At 32.3% G+C, this 24,709-nt stretch overlaps 4 protein-coding genes across 9 annotated transcripts; 3 read left to right on the top strand and 1 right to left on the bottom strand.

Moving 5' to 3' along the window:
- Positions 1 to 17: 17 nt before the first annotated feature.
- On the top strand, positions 18 to 2,836 carry LOC123670886 (zinc finger MYM-type protein 1-like). Its single transcript, XM_045604455.1, has 2 exons — positions 18 to 2,305; positions 2,401 to 2,836. Exons 1-2 carry the CDS (start codon positions 436 to 438, stop codon positions 2,751 to 2,753), a joined length of 2,223 nt encoding a protein of 740 aa, XP_045460411.1. The 5' UTR covers positions 18 to 435; the 3' UTR covers positions 2,754 to 2,836.
- Positions 2,837 to 5,833: 2,997 nt separating this feature from the next.
- On the top strand, positions 5,834 to 11,502 carry LOC123670888. Of its 6 annotated transcripts, none has more exons than XM_045604459.1 (9): positions 5,846 to 6,502; positions 9,237 to 9,455; positions 9,528 to 9,746; positions 9,917 to 10,060; positions 10,267 to 10,329; positions 10,485 to 10,589; positions 10,643 to 10,863; positions 10,957 to 11,116; positions 11,375 to 11,502. In XM_045604459.1, the coding sequence occupies exons 2-9, from the start codon at positions 9,260 to 9,262 to the stop codon at positions 11,476 to 11,478; spliced, it is 1,212 nt and encodes a 403-aa protein (XP_045460415.1). In that variant the 5' UTR covers positions 5,846 to 6,502; positions 9,237 to 9,259; the 3' UTR covers positions 11,479 to 11,502. The 6 variants fall into 6 exon arrangements, with proteins under 6 accessions (XP_045460414.1, XP_045460415.1, XP_045460417.1 ...); XM_045604461.1 differs by having other exon boundaries at positions 5,848 to 6,502; positions 9,947 to 10,060; XM_045604462.1 differs by lacking the exon at positions 5,846 to 6,502 and having other exon boundaries at positions 8,303 to 9,455; positions 9,947 to 10,060.
- A 2,254-nt stretch (positions 11,503 to 13,756) lies between these two features.
- Positions 13,757 to 15,345, bottom strand: LOC123670894. Its single transcript, XM_045604468.1, has one exon. It carries the CDS (start codon positions 15,307 to 15,309, stop codon positions 14,476 to 14,478), a length of 834 nt encoding a protein of 277 aa, XP_045460424.1. The 5' UTR covers positions 15,310 to 15,345; the 3' UTR covers positions 13,757 to 14,475.
- Positions 15,346 to 19,119: 3,774 nt separating this feature from the next.
- Positions 19,120 to 23,330, top strand: LOC123670885 (probable LRR receptor-like serine/threonine-protein kinase At4g30520). Its single transcript, XM_045604454.1, has 7 exons — positions 19,120 to 19,466; positions 19,530 to 20,848; positions 20,903 to 21,162; positions 21,671 to 21,826; positions 21,889 to 21,986; positions 22,130 to 22,235; positions 22,531 to 23,330. Exons 1-7 carry the CDS (start codon positions 19,276 to 19,278, stop codon positions 22,741 to 22,743), a joined length of 2,343 nt encoding a protein of 780 aa, XP_045460410.1. The 5' UTR covers positions 19,120 to 19,275; the 3' UTR covers positions 22,744 to 23,330.
- Positions 23,331 to 24,709: the final 1,379 nt, after the last annotated feature.

The raw sequence follows: 24,709 nt of genomic DNA, 5'->3' as shown, positions 1-24,709 counted from the left end.
AAATGCCTGTTATACAGGGCCGTAGCCAGGGGGGGGCATTATGGGGCAATGCCCTACCTTTAATTTTCAATGCCCTACCTTAAAAAATAGTAACAATTTAAATAATATTCAAAGGAAATTTCATTATGTGACGTGAGGAAAAAATTATCACTCGCAAATCAATTCTGAATTAATCACGAGTTGTTAGAGATTGCGAACTACATCAATAGAGTGCACCGTGGTCATTGTATATATACAGCACGCTGTATTTTCAGAAGCACCTCATGTGCTTATTTTCTTGATTCCGCACATAGATGGCATTTGAAGTATGTATGGGACCTGTACTGGAATATACGCCCCTTGGTAGGGGGATCCCCATATAACCCAAAATAGAGTTTAGCGAAATAATTGTTTGTTTATTGAAGTGAAGTGAAGTGTTGATTGACTCATTTAGCGATGGATATAAGGACTTTCTTTACCAAAAAACGAAGAGTTGAAGAGGGAATTCATCACGATGAACCCCATTGCTCAAAACCCACTCCTAGTTCTATGGAAACTAGTTTGGCAAAACAGGTTGGTAGAAATAGAATTAACTATGGTATTCCTTCGGATATTGCACGAATCGGAGAACCGATAAAACAAATTATTTTAAATATATATCCCAAAGAAAATAATAGGGCCTTTGTTGCGGATTGGTTTAAGCGATATAAATGGTTGCAGTATTCGGTCGAGAGAGATGCTGCTTTTTGCTATCCTTGTCAACAATTTTTACCCCATGGAAGCAAACAAAGTTCTTATACTTCCACAGGATTCAGAAACTGGAAAAATGCCAGTGATACAAGAACTGGGTTTCCAAAACATGAGAAATCAATTCCTCATACACAAGCCATGGCGATGTGGCAAGACAAACTACGCAGAATATCTACAGGTAGCAGTGTCGAAACTTTGATAAATCATGAAGTTTTAGAAAAAAACCGGTATTACATGAAATCAATTGTTGAAGTTATACAATTTTTAGTTGTCAACGAGTTAGCTTTGCGAGGAAATTATGTTTTGGAGGAAAAAAAAGAACAAGGATTATTTCAGAATTTATTTGAATACACGTGCATGAAAGATCCGAATTTGAAGGAGGCTTTCAGCCATATACCACAAAATGCGACATATCATTCACCGGAAATTCAAAACCAAATAATTCAAGCAATGGTTCAAGTAGTACAGAACTCCATTGTCAAAGATATCAAGGAATCTGACGTGAATTGGTTCACTCTAATGGAAGATGGAACGAGGGATAAGAATAATCGTGAAAATATTGCTATAGCAATACGTTACGTTAAGGATGGAATCGTCAATGAGTCGTTGCTGACAGTTACAACAACTGAACATCTTGATGCAGCAACATTTACCGAATTAACTTTAAACACTCTTACGAAAAATGGCATTGATCTCTCCCGTATGCTAAGCCAATGCTATGATGGAGCAAGTGTTATGAGCGGAAAAGTTTCAGGAGTTGCGACTAGAATAGAGAATCAATTGGGCCGAAAAATTCCTTATGTCCACTGTTATAACCACCGCTTACATTTAATAGTTATCAGGACTATCTCTGAAATGACTTTCATCCGTTTATTTTTTGATCAATGCATCATGTTACATGAGTTCTTTCATCATGGAAAAATAGCTGCAATGTATGGTGGAAAAATAATTGGCAGATTACTCGAACAACGTTGGTCAGGACACTTGGCGGTTACAAAAGTTGTAAACGATAATTATTCAGAGATTTTGCTAACTTTAGATAAAATGAAAAATGACAGATTCAATGGTGACGACGTTGCCAAGAGTGTCGGCATCAAAAAAATTATGCTTAATTTGGAATTCCGAATGGCTATGGTTGTGGCCAAAAAAATACTATCCATGCTTCAGCCTGCAGATGCAAGTTTACAAGCCCGAAGCGCAGGATTGAAAGACGCCCTAATAATCATAAATTGCGTCCAAAATGAAATCACAAAATTGAGAACAGATGAAATGTATCATCAAATTTTGGAAGAAGCTAAATCTATGACAAGCATTGATTCTGAAAATAGGACTCACACCCAAAAAAGGCAAGTCAGAAGATCTAATCGCATGGATGACTACTTGATGTTTGACTCTTCCTGTTCCTCAACGAAACAAAATGAAGAAGATCAACCATTTAAATCTGAGTATTTCGAAACATTGGACATACTAGTTGCTGAATTACAGAGAAGGTTTTCAGACAACGATGATCTGTTAAATTCTGTAGCGAGTCTCGATGAGTTGGATGTGAACAAAATGGAACCTTTGAAAAATTTAGGTGAGTGTAAGGCAATTAACAAAATGATGTTGCTGCTTCTAAAATATTACGCTTGTTTATTCATATTCAATTCACAATTTAAATTAACTTTTCAGGTATAACAATTCCATCAAATGAAGAGGCTACAGTGGTTAAAGCTTATTTGAGTCGTCGTGAGGATAAAACAGAAGACATAGTGCAAGTTTTGTACAGACAGCGAGAGGCTTTCAAAGATACATATGAACTCTTTGCATCTGTGGCGACCATAGGATGTAGCACTGCTGTTTGTGAATCTACTTTTTCAACCTTAACTGCAATCAATAGACCTCAGAGGCTGTCAATGAGTCACGAAAGAATGGCAGGCATGGTATTTCTGGCCTTTGAAAAGAGAAGGACTCAGTCTGTTGATCTGAATGAAGTCCTTCGCATATTTAATAATATGACAAATCGAAGGATTCAGCTGTTTTGAGGAAGTTTTTTATCATCATTATATTAATCACAACATGTTGAAAGAAATAATATAAACTGAAGAAATAAATATTTTTATATATACATACTACCATACACTCAAAAGTAGGTACGATGAAAATTGATTCATCAGATCACATCGAGTACAATTTTTTACTTCTGCCCTACCTGTAACCTTCATTGCCCTACCTTAAATTCATTTCTAGCTACGGCCCTGCTGTTATATGTAAATTTTGTGAAAAATTCTTCAGCAATCAATCTAACCACAATCGACATATTAACGAAGTGCATAATGAAGTTGCAGAGCCAATATCTTATGAAAGGAATACTGTTTGGAGTAGCCATTGTCTTGAACCAAACTGCAATAAATCGTTTTCTAACAACAAAAATCTAATGCAACATTTACATAATGACCACTCAATGAACTTTGTGACAGAGTCTTATATATAATTATGTTTTTCGTTGAGAAAACCACGTTTTTAAAAACGAATTTATTTAAATGGAAATGAACAATAGGATGAATCTAAGATGATTCTAAAGCTGACTATCTATCTGACTATCTGACTGACAATAACATATTGTCTCCTATTTATAACATTATATTTTCTTATCTTAATTGACGCCACGTGTCGAACCACCTGCATTATGCTGGTGTAAGCAAAATGCAGCACATTGATATGTGAATCTAAATGAACAATACAATATTACGTCAATTGATCAGAACGGGATGGAATCCTGTAATTATATTCAAGAATACTAATGGTCAGTAAAATTCATTATTTATTGAAGCCTCTCACTAAAAATATCTAATAAAAAATTAAAATTCACTAATTGATCACCATTTAAATATATTTAAAGATGATGATTTTTGTATTATTGTTATGAATACCTTTCAAAAACAAATGATTAGAAAATTTCCATGTATAATTACTATTGACAGTAAACATGGTTTGAATGGTTATGATTTTGAAATGACAACAATAATGGTACTAGACGAGTTTCACCACTGTTTCCCATTGGCTGAAATGTTTTCCAATAGAAAGGATACAGTAGTTTATAGATGATTTTTTACAGTAGTTAGGGAGGAAGTAGGTATGTGAAATGGTGTTGGACGTATATTCTGAGTTCTTATTATGGGAAAAAAATTTCGGAAATATTGAAATTTTGAATTTTTTCATAGAAAAAGTAGTTTATAATATTTTAGTTTGAATACCAATTGATCATAAAACTTTCAAATTATGCTGAGGGATTGAAACTCAAATTACAATTCTAAATACCTATGTATAATAATAGTTCAGTATTCAATTTTTGCAAACATTTAGGACATGCTTAAGATTTATTTGGTAATGGAGTAAAATTTTGTCTAAGAGTGAAGAAATATAATTTTTTCATTATATTCAAAAGTATATATCACTTATTAGGTTTTATTTATAATGAGAATGGTGCTTCTTTCTATTATTTTGCATGAATATTGACATTATTTCATTTCAGGTGTTGTGTTTTGTGAGTTTTTCATGTCAGATATGGCTGAATGCTTTTTTAATGGTTGGCTTGAGGTGATGGGTGAAGGGAATGCATTTTATCCACAACATTTGTTTTGCTCATGGCATGTTGATCGTGCATGGCAAAGCAATTTAACTAAAATTTCTGACAGAGAGAAGCGTTCAGAAATTTATAAAATTTTGAAAACTTTGCAACAGGAAACACCATTGTTACAATTCACTTCTGCTTTGACTAATACTTTAGCTTACATTTGCAATAATGAAAAAACGAGAAATTTTGGAGAATATTTCAAAAAGAATTATGCTTATAATTTCAGGAAGTGGGCTTATTGTTTCAGGGTTGAAGCAGGAATCAATACAAATATGCACTTGGAGTCAATACATAAAGTCATAAAATACTTTTACCTGGAAAGGAAGACAGTAAAACGACTTGATAAGGGATTGAATGCTGTGTTGAAGTATGTGAGAGATAAAAGTGTTGAAAGAATAATTAGATTGACTAAAGGTGAACATACGAAGCAGACAAGATTTTTATCTCAGAATCACAAAGAAGGTCTCAAACACATTGATAATTATATTATTGAAACAAATAATTATAATATTAGTTGGAATATTAAGAAAAATGAACAAACTTCATATACTATTTACCGATTATTAGATATAAAGTGTTGTGAGCAAATATGCTTGTTTTGTGAAGTATGTACTCACATGTTTTCATGTGAATGCAAATTTTATTTGGAAAACAAGACTATGTGTAAACACATTCATATGCTAATAAATAAGCTTCAAAATGAAAATAAATTGGAACCTGTTCCTGACTTCAGAGTAGATAATATATCCAAAGAACTGTTAGCGTTGTCTGAAGAAAATAAAAAGAAAAAAGGTTAATAGAATCCCAAATAAGATTCACTTCCACAAAAAAAAATGCATAAAATCAAAGACCAGTCTCAAAAGACCAACATTACAGGAAATTTAAGCCGTGCCTCTGAAGATTCATTTCTCTATAAATCCGTAGAACCACTGAATGACCATCAATATTGTTAAATTACTTGATTGGATATGTAATGTTCTCAGTCTGACATTTTTTTGAAATAAATACCATTTGTGATTTGCATCACTTTTTTCTTTAACTACTTATAAACAATTTCATATAACCTCAATCAGAAACATTTTTTTTCAATATTTTTTGCTGTTTTTTATTCATTAATTATTTTATGGTAGGCGTTATTCCTCAATATGTAATCACATTTATGTATTTTTCTACAACCATGAAGAACAGTCAAAATAACCAAAATATTATTGTGAGAAGTAATAAAGAAAGAATAATACAAGCATTTTATTCACAAAATGAACATTGTTTCATATATTAGACTCAAAAATTAAAACATTTATATGGGAAATTTTTCACAATTAAAATTAACTTACAGGGCGAGAGTCAAAATATTTCGATTTTTTGCTGTTGATTTTGATTTGACGATTGATTCAGCAATCTTTCACAATATATGCACATATAAGACATTTTAAGATATCATCTATCAAACAGAATTAACCCACCCGGAAAGACCCAAAAAGAAGATACCCAGATAGCACAAACGTTCTAGGAATATTCCTACAAAGTGAAAAAGAGGTATGTTGTAGAATATTCCAAGAAATATTCATGGGATATTCTCAAAACATTTACGAATATTCATAGTATCATTCAAGAGAATATGCATAGAATGTTTCATGATAATGTTCTAGGAATATTCCTACAAAGTGCAGAAGAGGTATGTTGTAGAATATTCCAAGGAATATTCATGGGATATTCTTAAAACACTACGAATATTCATAGAATGATTCAGGAGGAATATACATAGAATGATTCAAGATAATTTTCCAATCGCATTCTCTGGCGTGGTGTTTTGTGTTTTGACAAAATGGTGAAACTTGATGATTGCGCGTTTTCGGAAACTTACTCGGGTTCACTGGATCCCTAATCTTTGTTTACTTTTAGAAGGTAAAATAATGGTTACGAGTGAACCAGAGTAAGTTTCCGAAAACGCGGAATCATCAAGTTTCTCGTTTCACCATTTGGTAAAAACGCAAATGCTAACACAACGCACAAAGCGTATGTTGTATGTTCTGTGGCACAAAGTTAACTTTGTGCGTTGTGTTAGGTTAGGTTAATGCAGAACGCAGATCTTCAACTCGGGTTCGTAAACTGTGAATGTGAAATATAAATATTGTTGCTGGTTCATATGCATATAAGGTAAGGTATGGTTATTATGTTATTTAATATATATTATCTATCACTCAATTAGTTTCTGAATACATAACCACAGAACACCTGTGTGTTCTGTGACATAACCTTCTTTTTTTTTCATTTTGGGTTAGTCATATATTTTCTCGCACTTATTCATTGCAATATTATTGTGACTTTATATGTTTACGTGTTTGATGAAGTTCGCAAATCGATTTCGAAGTTACATTTTACTTTGCATAACTTAGTAAGACAAGATCAGGTGATAAAAAATTCTATCACTACCTATTTGATTTTCTTGTAGAGTGATAGTTTTACTTGACATAACTAAGTAAGATCACCATCATGGCAAGAAAGTATTCAGCAAATTTTTATAAGAAAGTGAAAATCCAGACGGACATGAGCCTGAGTTATCCGAATATTCCACCCTCTGCTTCTTTTTCTTCGATAGTTGAGAATGAGATCAGGAATGAAGATGATGTTGAAATGCACATGCCGGAATTGCAAAACCCAGTGCATGAGTTGAATGAGATGGAAAATATTGAGTTAATTAAGGAAGGAAAAGGTGGACACATTTCTGAATATTCATTCCCAATATTAGATTCTCTTCAAACAAAAACTAGCCATATTGATAACAAGAAAGTTGATAAAGAGGAAGATATTAAGTCTAAGTTGAAATTGTGGTCAATTAAATATAATATAAGTCACGTTGCTCTAAGTGATTTATTGAAGATATTAAAAAGTTCAAAAGCCCAGTTAGATGAACTTCCGAATGATGCTCGTACTATTTTATCAACAAAGCGAACCATTGATGTAAGAAATATTGATCCAGGCTCTTATTGCCACGTTGGTATTACTGAGGCTGTGACTTATCTCTGTACGAAAAAATGTTATGATAAAATAGAATTGCTCATTAATATTGATGGGTTACCTCTCAGCAAAAGCTCTGGCAGTCAAATATACCCAATTCTTTGTTCTCTATATGATGATCCAAGAGAAGTTGCAGTTATTGGTGTATACCATGGTTATGAGAAACCTTCGAATGCTAATGATTTTCTGGGAGAATTTGTCCAAGATGCAGTGGAACTATCTAATAATGGCATTAAAGTGAATGGTGCTTGCATTCCCTTCAAAATTAAAGCGTTCATTGCTGATGCTCCAGCCAAATCGTTTATTTCCTATACCAAGGGTCACACAGGATTTTTTTCGTGCACCAAATGTGTGCAAAAAGGAGAATTCATTAGAAATCGTACATGTTTCCCCAAGATAAATTCTAAAAAAAGAACTGATAAAGATTTCAGACAAAAGAATCAGATACAACATCATACAGGAACTTCAGCCCTTGAAAATATACCTGATTTCAACATGGTAAGTGATATTCCCTTGGAGTATATGCATTTAATTTGTCTTGGTGTGATGAAAAAGCTCATTGTTAATATATGGATATATGGTAAACCTTCTTTCAAATTAGGATCATCAGCAGTTGGGGAAATATCCAGTATGCTGCTATCTTTTCAAAATCACACCCCCATAGAATTTGCTAGAAAACCTCGTTCGCTGGATGATGTTAAAAGATGGAAAGCTACAGAATTTCGTTTTTTTCTTTTATATTCTGGTCCAGTGGTTTTGGAAAAATTTCTACCTCAAGCGCAGTATCAAAATTTTATATGCCTGCACATCGCCATCAGAATATTATGTAATGAAACACATATTGCTGATAAGGAATATTTTGAACTGGCTGAATCTCTTCTGACATATTTTGTTCAAGATTTTGGGAATATTTATGGTCAAGAATTTATATCCCATAACATTCATGGACTGGTTCATATTGTTGATGATGTAAAAATGTTTGGTAAGCTGGATCACTACAGTGCATTCCCATTTGAAAATTTCATGCAAGTTTTAAAAAACATGGTCAGAAAACCTGATAAGCCGCTTTCCCAAATCATGAAGAGATTGTCTGAAAGGATGAAAGTTCCAAAAACAAAAAACATTGGAGTTTTAAAATATGAACGTCATCATAATGATGGTCCTACTCTAGAAGGATACTCTACACAATTTGAGTTGGTCAGATTTGACTATTTCACAATTAATATAAAGAGGTCAGGTGATACATTTTGCTTACTGCAAGATGGCAACATTATGAAAGTATACAATTTCATAGCAAAGAAGGAACAAATATATGTATATGGAAAAGTTTTTACAGAAACAAGTGATATTTTTTCTCGTCCAAATAGTTCATGTGACTCATCTGACATTGATGTTTATTTTGTGAGAAAGGAAAGCTCATTAGAAACCAGGCTTTTGGATAGTGTCTCAAAAAAAATGGTAGCTTTTCCACATAATGATGGATATATTGTATTCCCCTTTTTGCACGATTGCTGAAATATATCCAAAAATATTTTATTTCAGAATAATTAGAATTTTTAAGATGTAATTGCAATGAATTGATTTCTATTGATTTATTCAGAAAAAATTATATTACTAGATATTTCAAAATGATTTTGTGATACTTTCACCATTTTTTATAACTGTCGCTATTTTTTTTATCCAGGTTTTGAACCTAACTAATATTAATGAAACTTGGAGTGAGATGGTGCTCTTACTTAAGTGATATTAGACATCGAAATCAGTTTGGCTTTCGAATTAGAAACAAAAATGAATTGTATTTTAAACTGTATTTTTCATAAATTTCAGTCACAAGTTACAAAGTTTTTTATCAGGATATAATTTTGTTATCTAGTAGTTTTTGTTCACTTCATTATCATGAATGCTTGGAGAGTGGTCCATTTTCTAAAGGAGGATACAGTAGAAGCGGTACCAGTCTCCTGGTTGAGAGGCTCCAACCAATGTCACTGGCCTCCCTTCAATAGGCTGAAGCTCAAGACAGCGATCAATAAATGTATGCCACCTTCTTCAAACTGGGACGTACATGAAACACGAGTAATTGGGGAAATATATGGTAAGTGAAACAAAATCGCCAATCTACTTTTGAAGTAATTTAAAATGATTATACAGCAAAATAACATTACAGGAGATTTATCTGTTGCCCGAATGAAGGCTCTAGAAGCGGAGAGTACCTCTGATTTGAATTCTGATTCTGATCTATTAGGGTTGGGACATAGAAAAATCAGAATGAATAAAAAATATCAGGATTCTGAATCATCAGAACAAGACAAAGAGGATAGTCTATCACCAGAAGCATCTAAAATTATGATGCCTACCCTCAAAAGAAGAGAGGAAAAAACATCTGGTAAGATTTTTGTTTCTATTTTTTGTTTTATTTTGGGGACAAATCCCTGTTATCTGAAATTACCCGGTAAGTGAGAAAAGTAGTTCTGATTATTTTCAATTTTTTTTGCCATTAAATAATATAGCTGCACTCCTACACTGAGTCGCTCTACTTTCATATGTATATTACAGTTTCTATATCTGATTTTGGTATTTCTTCAGTGGCCCCTTCAGATGATGATTTAGGATTTGAGTCATACGTAGGCTCTGATAATGCAGGTGAAGCATCTAAAATTGTGATGTCTACCCTTAAAAGAAGGGATAAAGAAAGCGCTGGTGAGATTTTTATTTTTTTCTGATTCATTTTGAGGAAAAATTATCCCTGTTATCTGAAATAACTCTGTTAGTGAGAAAAGTAGTTCTAATTCTTTAAAATTTTTCTTGTAATTAAATAATATTGCTGCACTCCTGCATTGAGTCGCTGTACTTTCATCAAAGTATGCATGTTACAGTTTTCAATATCTGATTTTGGTATTTTTCAGTGTACCCTTATTCAGATGATGATTTAGGGATTGAGTCAAACGTCCCAGGATTTGATAATGCAGGTGAGAAAAAAAATTCAATTACTACCTCTATGAATAGCTTGTAGAAAATAGCTTTGTCGTCATGCTCGAAAAATCGCGCGTGTTTTAAAGACCTTAATGTCCACTTATACTTTAATGTACTGTTTTCAAAGTTCTTAATAAAACCAACTGTTTAGGAAATCCACTTAGAATTGTCCCAGGAAATCCAGACAGAAATGAGGCAGAATGTACAGCAACAGAGATCGAAGGGAGCTACTACAATAGACAGTATTACTTGAAAGGTGATTGCTTTATTCGTTATAGTGAGAAATTTAATTATTTTTTTGCTTTGCAGATGAGCAGTTTAAGCGGCAAGTACTGCGAAATCTGTCCATTTTAAATTTTAAACTGGATCAGTTGGCTGATGATATAGGTAGATTAGCGCTTAAAGAAAATACTGTAACAACAAACCTTCCTCCATCAGTATTTTCAAAATTCAATTTTCCATTAGCAACTGAGGAAGAACTGCACAATTTTGAGAGTCACTTGGCAGACAGAGAGAAGTACCAGCAAGTGGTGAGTATAGAGAATTCAACAATTACCGTCTTATTTGTTGGCTCAAGGCTCCCCTGCGGTAAAGATGTATATACCTATCTATTTAATTTTCAGCAATTGGAATTATCAAGAATTGGTGGTGGTACCACCAAAATTATGGTACGACGTTTAATGGAGAAGCTTATAAGCAGTCAACTTGGTGTTGAGTACAGTTGGATAGGATTTAAGAAAAAAAAGAACTTCTCAGTTTTACTCATATCCAAAGTACTCATAGGTGAGATTTTTATGGACTTCAAAAGAAATTAAATATGCAGGGCAGTAGAGATATGGTTTAAAATTTGATCAATCTTTAAGTACAGATATAAAGTATCTAAAAAATTGCAACAATGTTTTTTTGGTGCACTGTCTAAGCAGTATGTCTAATTCAGTGTTTTAAAAAATTAGGAAAGCCCTAACTGCAAACCAAAACAAGCCTTTCATCTTTTTCAAGACTGTCATAGAAGTAGAAAATAAAAAATATTATTTTTTGCAGATGCTGTATTGGCTGTGCATAAAAATTCAAATGCAGCGGAAGTGGAAGCATCAGCCAAACAATGGCTGGTTAAGTGTAAGGAGCGATGCACCAAAGAAAAATAATTTATATTATTATAAGAATATTATTTTTTTGGAAAAATGTTAGATTTTATTCTTTTATTTCATGTTGTTTTTGAAGAATCAGTATTATGTTTTTTTTTCAATGTATATTTTATTTTTTTATTTTATGTTATGGTTTTGAAAAATCAGTTTTATGTTTTTTTTTCAATATATATTTTACTTTTGTATTTATTATTATTTATTAATTAAACCAAAATTCTGGAGCACATTCAATGAACGTTCATAGAATGTGCTCTCAATTCAAATCTTAACCTTCATAGAATATTTCTAGAATGTATGAGAAATATTTCACGAATCTTCTGTAAATATACTTAGAATGTTCTCAAGAATATTCCTAGAATGTATGAAAAATATTTCACGAATCTTCCGTAAATGTACATGGAAAGTTCTCAAGAATATTCTGGGAACATTTATAGAATATGAAACTCAGTCCACTTTTAATGTCCATAGAATGTACCCAGAATATATTAAGTGTGTTTTGGTAATATTCTTGGAATATTTAAACATTCCAACCAGAGCTTCTATGAATATAATATGAATGTTCTTGTGCTATCTGGGTACTAGTGCAACCTATATTTCAATACTTACGTAGCCTACCCTAATATTCTTTATGTTCTATATTTCACAGACTCACACCTTATAAAAAAATATTAAACTTTAAATCAGAATTGTACAAGGGCAGGAAGACCTCGGTCGATAGCCCTTTGAAAAGTTTTCAATAAAGTTATTCTCTCTCTCTCTATATATATTGGAATAATTCATATAGGTATAACACTTTTTGTAATTACTATAATTAAATTACATATAAGTGAAATTAACAACAAAATTACACATTTACCACTGCTTTCATAAAACTGTAATAGACCAATCAACTTGTTGATTGTAGGTTGAAATCTCTGTAGGTATCAAAAATTAACTCAAACGCAAAAATGATTATATTGAGCAAATCAGCATGATAAAAGTTTTGTGAGACCCTCCTTTAGGCTATTGCCATAACTGAAATGCTACATGAGTCTTATCGATTTATCATACCAACTTTCAGACAAAAATCTCCATTGGGGAATTATGGGCTTTAATGGGTTAAGTGGGAATTTTGATTCATTTATTTCTGAATCAATCTTGATAAGTAACTACATACATATACTCCAATGTATTATGAAACTTCCTTCTCCGCATTCAATATATTTCGTGATTAATTCGTTCATTTTATTAACCCATTAGCTGTCATGGTCCGCAATGATTGGACAGATATCTAATAAAGCTGGTATCAATCTATATAAATAATATCTGCAAACAAAGTCTTGGCATTGCATCCAGCCAATCCAAAATGTTAAACGGTTCAGTCGTTCAGAGAAAAAAAAATCCCAATAAAAAATTATCAGAAGTCACAAATAGCCCAATAGAATCCCCGTCTACAGTAGATATTTTTCAAACTGTTGAAAACCCCCGAAAAAAAAAATTGTGTGCACCAAAAAAGCCAAGCAAAAAAAACACAAAATACTGCTGCAGTCATATCTTTTCCTAGGACATATTTTTATAACCTGCAGCTCCTGCCATTAACAGAGTTTTCGTAAACAAAAAGCAAATTCTGAAGATTAGGACGATTCATAAAAGATATCCATACATAAGATCTAGCATAAAAAAACTCAAAATAAATTTTTCTTTAGACCACACTGCATATCGATAACTATTGATGCCATTGAAGATGCTAGATATATATTGAAAGAAAAAGGCATTCAAAACCCCTAATGTTAAAATGTGCACATGACAGTGTATCTTATTTTTATTATTAATTTGTAATTTTGAAAATACCACATAATCAAATTTCAGCCACAGAAAATCCAATAGTTTCCGGAAGGTGGCATTACAGATGTTACCAATTTTCTTTAAATAAGAAGCTCATAACCAACCCAACAAAGATGTCAATTTCAAAAGAGGTCATTAGCTCAGGAAAATGAGATGTATAATTTACAATGAAAATGTTAATGTAAGTTAAAAGCACTACAATAATGTAATAGGTGTTTCAACATCCAAAGTAAAAAGAGACTATAACAAATGAAAACAAGATTTTATTATTATAAATACAATTGTCCCAACACACCTTATATATTTGGATATATGTATTTGGAAATTGTATTTATATAATAATAAAATCATAGAAGTTGAATAAAAATAAAAATCAATGGAAAACTATTGTTTTCAATGTATCCAATTCAGACGATATGGTCAGTGGTGGAATTTTTTTTTTTTTTGTATTCTTGGGACCTTACATATAAACAATGCCGTAAGTTTCTTTTTCGCAAATAAAATTATAGCATATTATACATTTTATATACATATATATATTTTTTTTCATTGATTATTTTCACTTGTATGTTTGCATTATTATTATACATAATAATAAATAGTTGACTATTAAGACCTGCTGTGATTTCTCACCCGATAGTAACTTGTGGATTGTAATTCCTTCGAGATTGATATTTCCATCCATTTCAGATACTGTGTATTATTGAGATAGGTAATACGAGTTGAGAAGTCAAGAAAAAATTAAGTTTGTAAAGAATATAGACGAAAAAGAGAAAAGTTCTCATGGATGTGATAAGGATATTGTTGCATAAAAATACAAAAATTAAATTTTTTAGATCTCAATTCGAATGAAAGTTAAATTGATTATGAATATATCATCGAACTGATTAAATTTTTCTGGTTAGGCTTTCAAATAAACAAATATGCACAATGAGTTAATTCCCTGCAATAAAATATTTGGATTTTTCCTTGAAATTCACATATGTAAATGCAAATTCCTGTAGAATTCACTGATCACTAATTCACTGATTGGGCCTTTCTGTGTAGAAAAGCTTAGGTAATGTCAGCACTTCAACTTTGCAATGACTCAAGTCACCAAAAAGACAACTTGTGAAAAATATTATTTAAACAGTTTTTTATTTTAATTTTGATTCTGTTCGCACTGTCAGATATTTATTTATAAATGATCATCCCCATAATATCATCCCCATGAATATCTTCTAGTTTTTGCATACAACTTTTAATGGTGTTATCAATTTTCTTAATTTCTTCCTTAACTTCATTGACAACCAATGGATCTGAGGATTTGCAGGTATCAGCAGAGGAGTCTGAATCTAAATCGATTCTATTCAATTGCACAATTAAGTTTTCAAATTTTGACCATCTATCACAAATATACCTGTCACCTAATAAACTGTTAAATTCAGAAATAGGTACATTGATATTGTCTCTAAATACTTCAACTTTCAAATCATTAAGAATTTTAAACCCTGATGTTATTTTCGGAATCACACCTTCAAAATTAATCTTATAAAACACAACAGAATTATTTTCTTTGACGTTGAAAAGAAAGTTGGAAATTTCCTTGTCTTTAAAATGAGAACAAAAATGAGAAAATGATTCGATTTGATCTTGTATGTCCAAATCATTTTGGTTACTTTCCTCTGGATCAGTTCTTTCAGGAAAGACTGAGGGTGACTTTTTACTTGGCTGATTTGGAAAAATTGAAGGGATTGCATCATCCTTCAACTTGGGAATTTTCCTGGGTACCCTTATAAATGAACCATCTAATGTCGGAAGAACGTCCTCTTTTAAAATGTCTTTATCTAAAAAATGTTTGATACAAACAACAGTATTAGTAGTAATTTTGAATTTATTATCTTTATGTATTGCATCAATCCAATCTAATCTTCTCACAGGATCTTTAGGAAATCGAAATACTGAAACATTCTCTTTAGTGGATTTGTAATTGCTCCTACAGCCAAGTACTGAACAACAACGAGGCATGACAAAGATCAAATCGAAGATTTCCTAATGTTTAACTAACTTACCGGTTGATTAGCTTAGATATCGACTCAAACACTAATATTTTTCACAATTCAAACGTAGTTTCAATTCAAACGTTTCAAGGAAAACGAACAGGGTACAATCATAGATGAATCAACCGTCGTATGTCAGTAAGTCAGTTCAGTTCAGTGTTCAGTCAATTATATTCTTAAGTTATATGGTTCTATGTCCCCATTCGCCATTTTTAGGCTAAATTTGAACGAATTTTCGCCACCACAGAACACTGAATATAGTCGCAACTATATTACTATATATTGTTTAATTAAGTCATAATTTGTTAATAGCGCTACCTACAGTTGACATAACGAAGCTCATAGTCCAGTAGATAAATACATTTTACCTGCAAAAAATTCCGAACTTAATGAAACTTCTACAAATTGTTCGGGGGTTCTGTGGCATGACTCTGTGAAGTTATCCAACATGAGGACCCTGTGCTAACTTGAGGAGGGCCGAAGATCCTCAACATTTTCGAACTTTTTTCAGTTTTTTGCTCATAACTTCTAACAATGCTTCTAATCTAATGAATTTTCTACCAGAACCTTCATTTTCAAAGTTTTAGAGCATTGAATTCTCTACAATTTTGTATATACAGAGTTTATCGTAAACCCAATATCAATTGAGATACATTCGATCATAATAATAGTCCAGTGACAAAGTAAGACAAGTAAGGTTTGCTCCGGAAAAAATTCCGAACTTCTACAGGTTGTTTGGGAGTGCTGTGGGATGTCAAGTTATCCAACGCGAGGACCCTGTTCTAACTTGAGGAGGGGCTGAAGAACCTCAACATTTTCGGACTTTTTCCGTTTTTTTGAGTATAACTTTCAACTTAATTAGTTTTCGACCAAAACGTTCATTTTCAAAGTTTGTTGATAATTGAATTCCTTATAATTTTTTTTCTCGAAACTTTTTTCTGAGAAATGGCAAAAAAAGGTTTTGACCCTCCAACTAACAATTACGAGCCGTTCTATGGTAATTATAGTAATTACTCATCAATATAGCCATATTGAACATAGAGAGGTGGAGGGGGAGGTAGCTTTGACTGAAAGCCTATGTTTATGTGATGAGTAGATATTTCAATGTTATCGTGTTACTGTATATTCCTAGCAACCCATATGTTATCACCTTACTGTAAATTCCTAGCAACCCATAATTATTTTGAACCTTATTAATCAGATCAACTGGGTAAAATCAATAAATAATAACCAAGAATTAATTGAAAATAGTGATTGTATATAATCCGAAAAAAATCCAAAAATGTTGGGGTTCATCGGCCCTCCTCCAGTTAGCACATGGTCCTCGTGTTGGATAACTCGACAGAGTCATCCCATAACACCCTCGAACAATCTGTAGAAGTTTCATCAAGTTCGGAAATTTTTCCAGCAGACCCACCTTTTTTGTATTTGTCTACTGGACTATTGACCAATATTCTCAAAAGTGGCAAAACAAAATCTTATCAGTGAATTCACCAGGTTTTTAGACATCTTAACTATAACTAACTGGTTGCCCCACAGGCAAATGGAGGTTACTGTCAAAATCAATTATTGATTTTCATGAAAATATCTGACAAATTCGATTCAGGTTAGTATTTACAGAAAAATTATGGTTGAAAATAGTATCAAGTAGAAAAGATACATCATGATTTCAGCAAGCTAGCTAGAAAGCATTTCAAAAAAATATTATTTTCTAACCATTTTCTTATTTTGTTCCTATTGGCAATTCAAGTGGCATCTGTAACCAAAACTGAAATGGGCGAGCACAGCTGATCTTCCTGATAATAACCATGTCGTCAATTAAATCGAAAAGAGGTTGTTAATAACGAAAAAAAAACATTTTTTCACTTTGAATTAGTAATATTTGTCTTAACAATAGAAATAACATATTAAAATTCATGATTTCAGTGACACCTGAAGCAAATTGAAATTATTGCCTAAAGTGAAAGAAACTATCACCACATGTTTGTTTTTCTGCGGTCAATTAATCAATTTCAATTTTCTGTGAAGATCTATGTCAAATGTATTTTTTTTTTCAATTTAGGGACTACTGTAGTCTTACTTCTATTCTATATTATTTCCAATGATCTAATAATAAGTACCATTAGTGTTATATATTGTTCAATAACTCAAAAGTAATAAATTGTATTTCCGGAGAGAAAATATGGACTTGGGCCACTCGTCCTAAAATCAACGAGGAAATGTCAGCGACACCTTTCACAGAGTGAAAAATAAAATAAAAATGCGAATTAATAACCCGAACTCAAAGCAAGCCACCAACGAATTGCACCTTACCTTGTGGGTTGAGATGATGGATTCTGGAAGGGTCCTTCTTATCTGCCTCTGCAGCTTACTCTCGAAGAACACACAAACCAAAACCGCACAAACACCTTTTGCGCGTTTCAATATATCGAAACTTAAGTTCTTTAGCGTTCACAGCGAAAATTTTGTGATTTTAGCGTGTATTTTATCCGCTTTCGAAAAATTACTTAGAACACATCGATTAATTATTAGTACATCTGTTCGACCGTTCAATTTGGTCTTAAAAAAAAGTCACAGGCGAGCACCGCGCATATACGTGCACGCTTCCTTTCGGCGCAAGACGTTGGCCAGCAGAAAATTGAAAATAACAAAAAAAAAAGGAAACCGGAAAAACAAAACAACTGTGAAAGGTCTCTAAAGCCAAATTTTAAATTAAGAGTTCCGTGGTTACGGAACAATTAGATCATTGATTATTTAATTCAAATTCCCTTCCCTATTTTGTATCTGTCAGATCACCGGGTCCAAAATCAAAGTAACTTAAGTAACCCTGATGTATGGTAGAGATAAGGAGAATAATCTCTTATTCTCTTATGGTTGAAAATAATTAATAAGGGCCCACGAATTCTCCACAATAGCACTAGTCTAGCCAAAAGGTAACAAACCCAGGAAGGCGAACACACTTTCATCCTTGTTCGCTTCTTACTTTATCCCTATCAGTCATTTTTGATACTACATATACTAGCGGCACCAATTTAGGTCAATTCAACGGACACTTCTATTAGAAGGATAGGGATAAGGAGAATAATCTCTTATGGTAGAAGTGTTGAGAAAATGTCCAGCGGAAAAGTACTGTCAGTACTTACTACAGTCCATTCAGGAATTATTGACATCGAAGTAGGCCATGAACGTCTAGTCGCGGCTTTATTTCTGGTTACAAAAATATCACTAAAAATTGCTATGGTTCATCATAGAAATAACCAGTTTAAATTATTTTCATCATTTTTGTATCCGAAAGATCCTGAATTTTCGAAATTATGAAGGGATGCATACAGTCATGATTTCATAAATTGCAATTCAGATTATATAACGTAAAAATATGGTGAAATGCTATCTCATTTCAAGGAAATCCAATAAAGAGATATCTATTCATTTAAGAGTCGCCTATGAAAGATCCCATTGAAGATCATTAAAATATGCATATTCCTTTTCACCAAAGGCTGTATGAAACTCACTCTCTAGCTATACTAGCGCCACCAATTTCGGTCAGGTAAACGGATACTTTTGAAACGGGAAGATTATTCAATATTCTTCATATCTCTACCAAAGATATGGAGTAGATAGTCCATATCTCTGATCTCTACTCTCCATAATATTAAAAACGAGAAGATCATTCTTTTTTCGCCTTCCTTCTACACTCCATCATTGAACTAATAATATTTTATTAATTCTATGCCCCCCATACATAACCTCCGACGCGGATTAAATACTTAAAGAAGAAGAAAAACGTTGTCAAAATGACACTGTTGTGTTAGCAATTTTTGGACCTCGATGATCGTTGTAGAAATTTCCTTCTTTTAGATTTCTTATTATGTATGGTGTATTGCTGTGAAATTATGTCACAATAAACCCTTCTTTGCTCATACATTCTGATAAAATGGCACTGGACACATCCGTTCAAATAAGAAAATTACCTCCTAGGCACATATCCCAGTTGTCAACTATTTTGGACTTTTCTGAACAATGGAAGAAATTAATGGCAGTTATTCCAAATACATTGAAGAAGAATATCTTTGAATGTTGCATAAATGGTGAAAATCCAGCCAAATACAATACGGACCACATGAGGTAAATACCGTTTTATTAAGTATTGAAGTACATTGCTCTGTTTACTAATTTTACCTCTTGAAGATTGATTGAAGCTGCTACCCAGAAATTCAAGAGATCCGGTACAGAAATACTTCTAGACGAATGGGGATGTTCAGGAAAGGTACGGCCTTCAGTGGGTCATTTACTGCATCTATTGTTGGAAGCAGAATTATATAGAGCTGCTGATTATGTTTCGGAAAAGATTTTGTGTAAAACATCCACCAAGAGACCATCTTTAGGCCCAGCTGCTAAGGTTCCTGTGAGTATTGATGAGAACATAGAAGAAAACCTTAACGATATGAAGTATTCAAGCTCTTTAATAGCAAAGTTGAATTTCAGTTCTTTCAATAATAATTTAAATCATGATGGTGAAACATCTTCAATTCCACATATTGTTGTTACTCCAGATGCTGATGAATTAGCACAAAATCCACATTTTTCAAATGATATTACTGGTACTAATAATGTAGCAGTAAGCTTGTCAAATATGATTGTTTTTTCTGAAGAGTTGATGCCTGATCCGACTAAAAGTGGAATGAATGCTTGTAGACCTGCAGAACCCTGCATTCCTATTATTAGCGCTCTATTGGAAGAAAACTCAGGAGTTCAAAAATCTACAATTGATGTTTCAACATCTCAAGAATTGAACAGTAGTGCATCAAATACAGTACCAGATCTAACAGAATTAAATCAGACTACTGGAATTATACCAAACCTAAGTGGATTGATCCGATCATCAACGGCTGGTAGCCTGAATGAAAATCAAGATTGTTCAATGCCGGATTTGAGTGAATTGAATGAATCAGTGTGTGTGAAAAGTATTGGAGAAAATGATGGACTATTACCAAATTTAAGTGAACTTAATCAATCAGAATTGAGTATAAAGAAATTTGATTCTAGTGCAGTTATTTCTTCCGATATATTGAATATGAACGCAAAAGCTGAAACAAAACAGTCAGTTCAAAGTGAGAAAAATAATATATCATATAATATTCCAGATCTAAGTGGATTGATTTGGTCATCTTCTCAACAATCTTATAACAGTACATTAGCAGATTCAGATTCTGTAGAAATAGCACATATTAATTCAACATATCAGTCAAAAAGTGAAAGTTCTGTTTCTACAGAGGGGTATGAAAATGATAATTCATTACCTAATTTGAATGTTCTGATTTCGGATTCAAGTAGATTGACTGTCAGTACATTTGATTCTTCTAAATCTCGTAAGTGCAACTCTCCACTACCCAATTTGACGTTGACAACACACCTACCACATTATACTTATGAAAAATTGAAAGCTTCAACTAATAATTTCAATGAGGGTATTTTTGATGGTTTGAATAAAGAAGGCAGACTTTTAGGTTTGTGAAATTTTTTTCATTCAAAATAGGCAGAAAATATATTTTATTTCATAGGAGTTGGAGCATTTGGAAAAGTTTTCTTAGCCACTGAAATATTACAAGAACCTGTTGCTGTCAAGAAAATCATTCTGGGTAATGTAGAAGTAGTTGATGTTGATGATAGGATCACTAAACAGTTTATAAATGAAGTGGAGGTATTGAGCAAGTTCAAACACAAAAATCTTGTATCACTACTTGGATTTTCTTGCGATGGTTGTACATATTGCTTATTGTATGACTATATACCTGGAGGAACCTTAAAAGATAGACTACAGGTAAGTTTTTCTTTTAGAGCTTGCAATTATGAATTGCTTTATGTGGCAACATATAAATGTGATTATACATTTATTTTACATTTCTTCGTTATTTTTCAAATGTGTTTTAAACCATGCAATATGTAGACTGAAAAGTTTCTGCAGTTATCATGATATCTCAATCCTCCGAGGATCCTGATTTGCAATAGTTTCTTCCAATGGCAAATCGTCAATATATTGTACTACCCCAATATTGGTTAAGTATATTAGGTATTTTCTTCGCCATACATTTCTCAATGAGTCTCAATACAATAGATGAAAAAGAAATGGGATTTCGGTTATTGAATGGAAAAATCTTCACCTCAAAGTCTATTTTCATTAGTTAGTTCATTTTGGTTGTAAGGAATTTCAACAGAAAGATTTTTGAGTAATCCAATTTATAAAGATCTTAGGTTTTACTTGCTTTACTAGATAAGATTAAACCTTGAATATTCGTCACAAGTTTGGTAACTTTAAATTTGAATTTCAGAGCAAAGATTCAAAGCTGCTATGGCAAGAAAGATTGATTATAGCATTAGGGACAGCGAATGCGATTACTTACCTACACACTGCAAATTCTTCTCCATTAATCCATCGTGATGTGAAAACGGCCAATATTTTATTGGATCATACAAACACTCCAAAGGTACCTATATCGAAACTTTTTCCTACATGAGAGAACTTATTTTCCATTAAACTTGATTTCAGCTTGGTGATTTTGGGGTAACTACATTATTAGATAAACAAAATATGAACACATGCACAGTCATTGGTACAACGGCATACATGGCACCAGAGGCAATGAGGTAATTTTCTTTTTTATGTTTTTTTCCTGGTAGTTAAAAAAAATTATTTTGTCTCTTAATCTGTTTCATCAAAGATGATAAATATTGGTAAACACCTTGGATCATTTTATATATATAAATTTAAGGATATTATTTCATTTCAGGGGGGAAATATCTGAGAAGTGCGATACTTTTAGTTTTGGTATCGTATTATTGGAATTACTTACATCTTTGCCACCTTTCGATGAAAATAGAGAAAATCATTATTTGGTAAGTTCAGGGTCATATGTAAATCTTTTCATAATATTATTAAATTTCCTTCTATATATATATTTATATAGAAGGAAATATAGGATGAATTCATCGACCTAATCGATTAAGAGTTATTTAACCAATATTATTCTGAAGAAACTCAAATCATAACTCTTTCAAATTTAATCTTTTGATTTGTTGTTTAGATGAATTAATATTTTTGAATTTTTATCATTAGGACATGTACAAATTATACTATTCATAAAACCTTTTTGATGATATAATCAATTTACGAAATGATGTTTATTTTCAGATAACCCATGTCGAAGAATTATGTGAAGATTCCATTTCGCCACTTCTAGATAAAAGTGTAGGATCATGGTCGATAAACAACATTGATTTTGGTGAACAAATTTTTGCTATAGCCAATCAATGCCTGGAAGAGAAAAAGAAAAGACCTCTCATGGTTGAAGTGAATGCAAAGTTGACTGAAATCACATATTTAATCGCTAATACACACACATGAATTAAAGTCTGGAATTTGTCCTCATTAGAAAAAGGAAGATTCTATAATAACTTACAGAAATAGGTACTGGATTTTAGACACAGCCTTGTTCTTATTGTTATAGAAATAATGTTAGTAAAATTCATAACTAACTAGAAAATAATTGCTAAAACTTTTCACAGAACTGCAATATTTCGAAATTGAGTTATACAGACAAAATAGAAAAAAACAACGAACGGAAACAATTTTGACTTATCATAATAAAGACTGTTATTATTGAAGACGGTTGTTATATAAATAGGAGATTTTTTATCTATCTATCTATCTTATATTGAAGAGATTTTTATTCATCATAAAATCCTAATGACAAACCTAATAAGGTAAACTTTGAATATTTTATGTATGCATATTTTCTAACCCAGCTTCTGAAAATAGAATAAAAAGGCTAGAAAAACTGAATGCTCCAATTTTTCTTACATTCACTCCTATGTTATATTTTTGTAGGAAAGAGAAATTTGTTTTGTTACAGCCTAAAAATGTTATATTTGATAGATTGCTCCTAAGGTGCATAGAAAATCTGGTGTGTCTACTTACACCTGTAAAACTTTCAGACGAAATGCGAGATTTTTCAGATTTATATCTACTTGATTTCCAGAGATTGCGTCTGTTTCAGATGGCGCATACAGCGTTTATTTTTGACATTTCTTGCGATTCTCGACTCTCGTGACCTCTGAGCATAGAATAATAATATTTTATATTGTAAGTTGGCTGTGGTGCCGAAGGTACCGGGCTCGAATCCTGGCTAGGTCATGGATGTTGTGTATGTCTGGTGGAGGTTTATGAGTTTGATATAGTAAATATGAAATGTTCGCTGTGTAGATGGCCTTAGTAGCCAAGCACATATAAAGGAAAAAAAAAAAAAAAATTGTATGCTGGTGACAACCTTCTATACTCTGAATTGGCCAATAGCCGTCTGTCATTATATTCCATTCATTTCATTAAAAATTCACCAAGGATTCTAGGCATCTTAGTTTCTACTGTACAGTGTCTGCAATATAATGCATAGAGATGCCTGGCTCTATAATAGTTCAGATTGGTGTAAAGTCAAATATTATGTTTTAATTTAAGGCAATCTGAATTATCTGAAAACAATCTAGGATTAGCTTACCTTTTTTAGTAAAAATTTAAGTCTGCATCCAGAGTTATATGAAGATGTCCAAATAAATAAAACTTTTGTTATGAAGTTTATGGCCATATGTATTTTCAGATGAATGGCTACATAATCAAGATTTTGTCTCAAAAAAGCGATAAAAGAAGTATTCTATGTATATTATTACTCTAAGGGTACAGAGGTTGAATTTCAAATATTGATATTTTTTATAGAATATTAACAACAATATCTGTGTTTACTTTTTCATTCTGGGATTTGTCACTAACTAATGAAATATATTTATATCTGAAACATTTGTGCAATAAAATGAAACCTAGACAAGATTTTTTTTTCCATTTGAAATATTGTTCAAATGATGAATTCTTATTCATTCTATTTCAAAAAGGAAATAGCGTTGTACCGGGTTTTTCACCATAATTTGAACCCCCCTTTAACTTTGTTACTGAAAGAGGTACAAAAAAATTTTTTCTACAAAAGTTTCACGAAATCGATTAGTGTTCTTTAAAATGATTTCACAAAATATATACAGAGTGGGCAACTTCATTTTTTCAAATGGAACACACTGTATATTTTTATATATTTGACTAGCTCTTTTCCTCCTGATTTCGAATATTGGCCTATCTCTCTTATTCTGAGTACCACAGAGGTTCAAATTTTAAGAACCACCTGGCAAGCTAAGTAATTGTTTTCAATTGGAAGGCTGCGATATTCAAAATGGCCTTTTGAGTTATCTCGTTGGCTACAATATATAACATACGTTTCTCATTGAATAAAACTATTCATCGAATATGCACTACACAGAAGCGGAAAAATTTG

The sequence above is a fragment of the Harmonia axyridis genome, chromosome 1 (genome assembly GCF_914767665.1).
Source record: "Harmonia axyridis chromosome 1, icHarAxyr1.1, whole genome shotgun sequence".
Lineage (NCBI taxonomy): Eukaryota > Metazoa > Arthropoda > Insecta > Coleoptera > Coccinellidae > Harmonia > Harmonia axyridis.
This window is presented reverse-complemented; position numbering and strand designations above follow the sequence as displayed.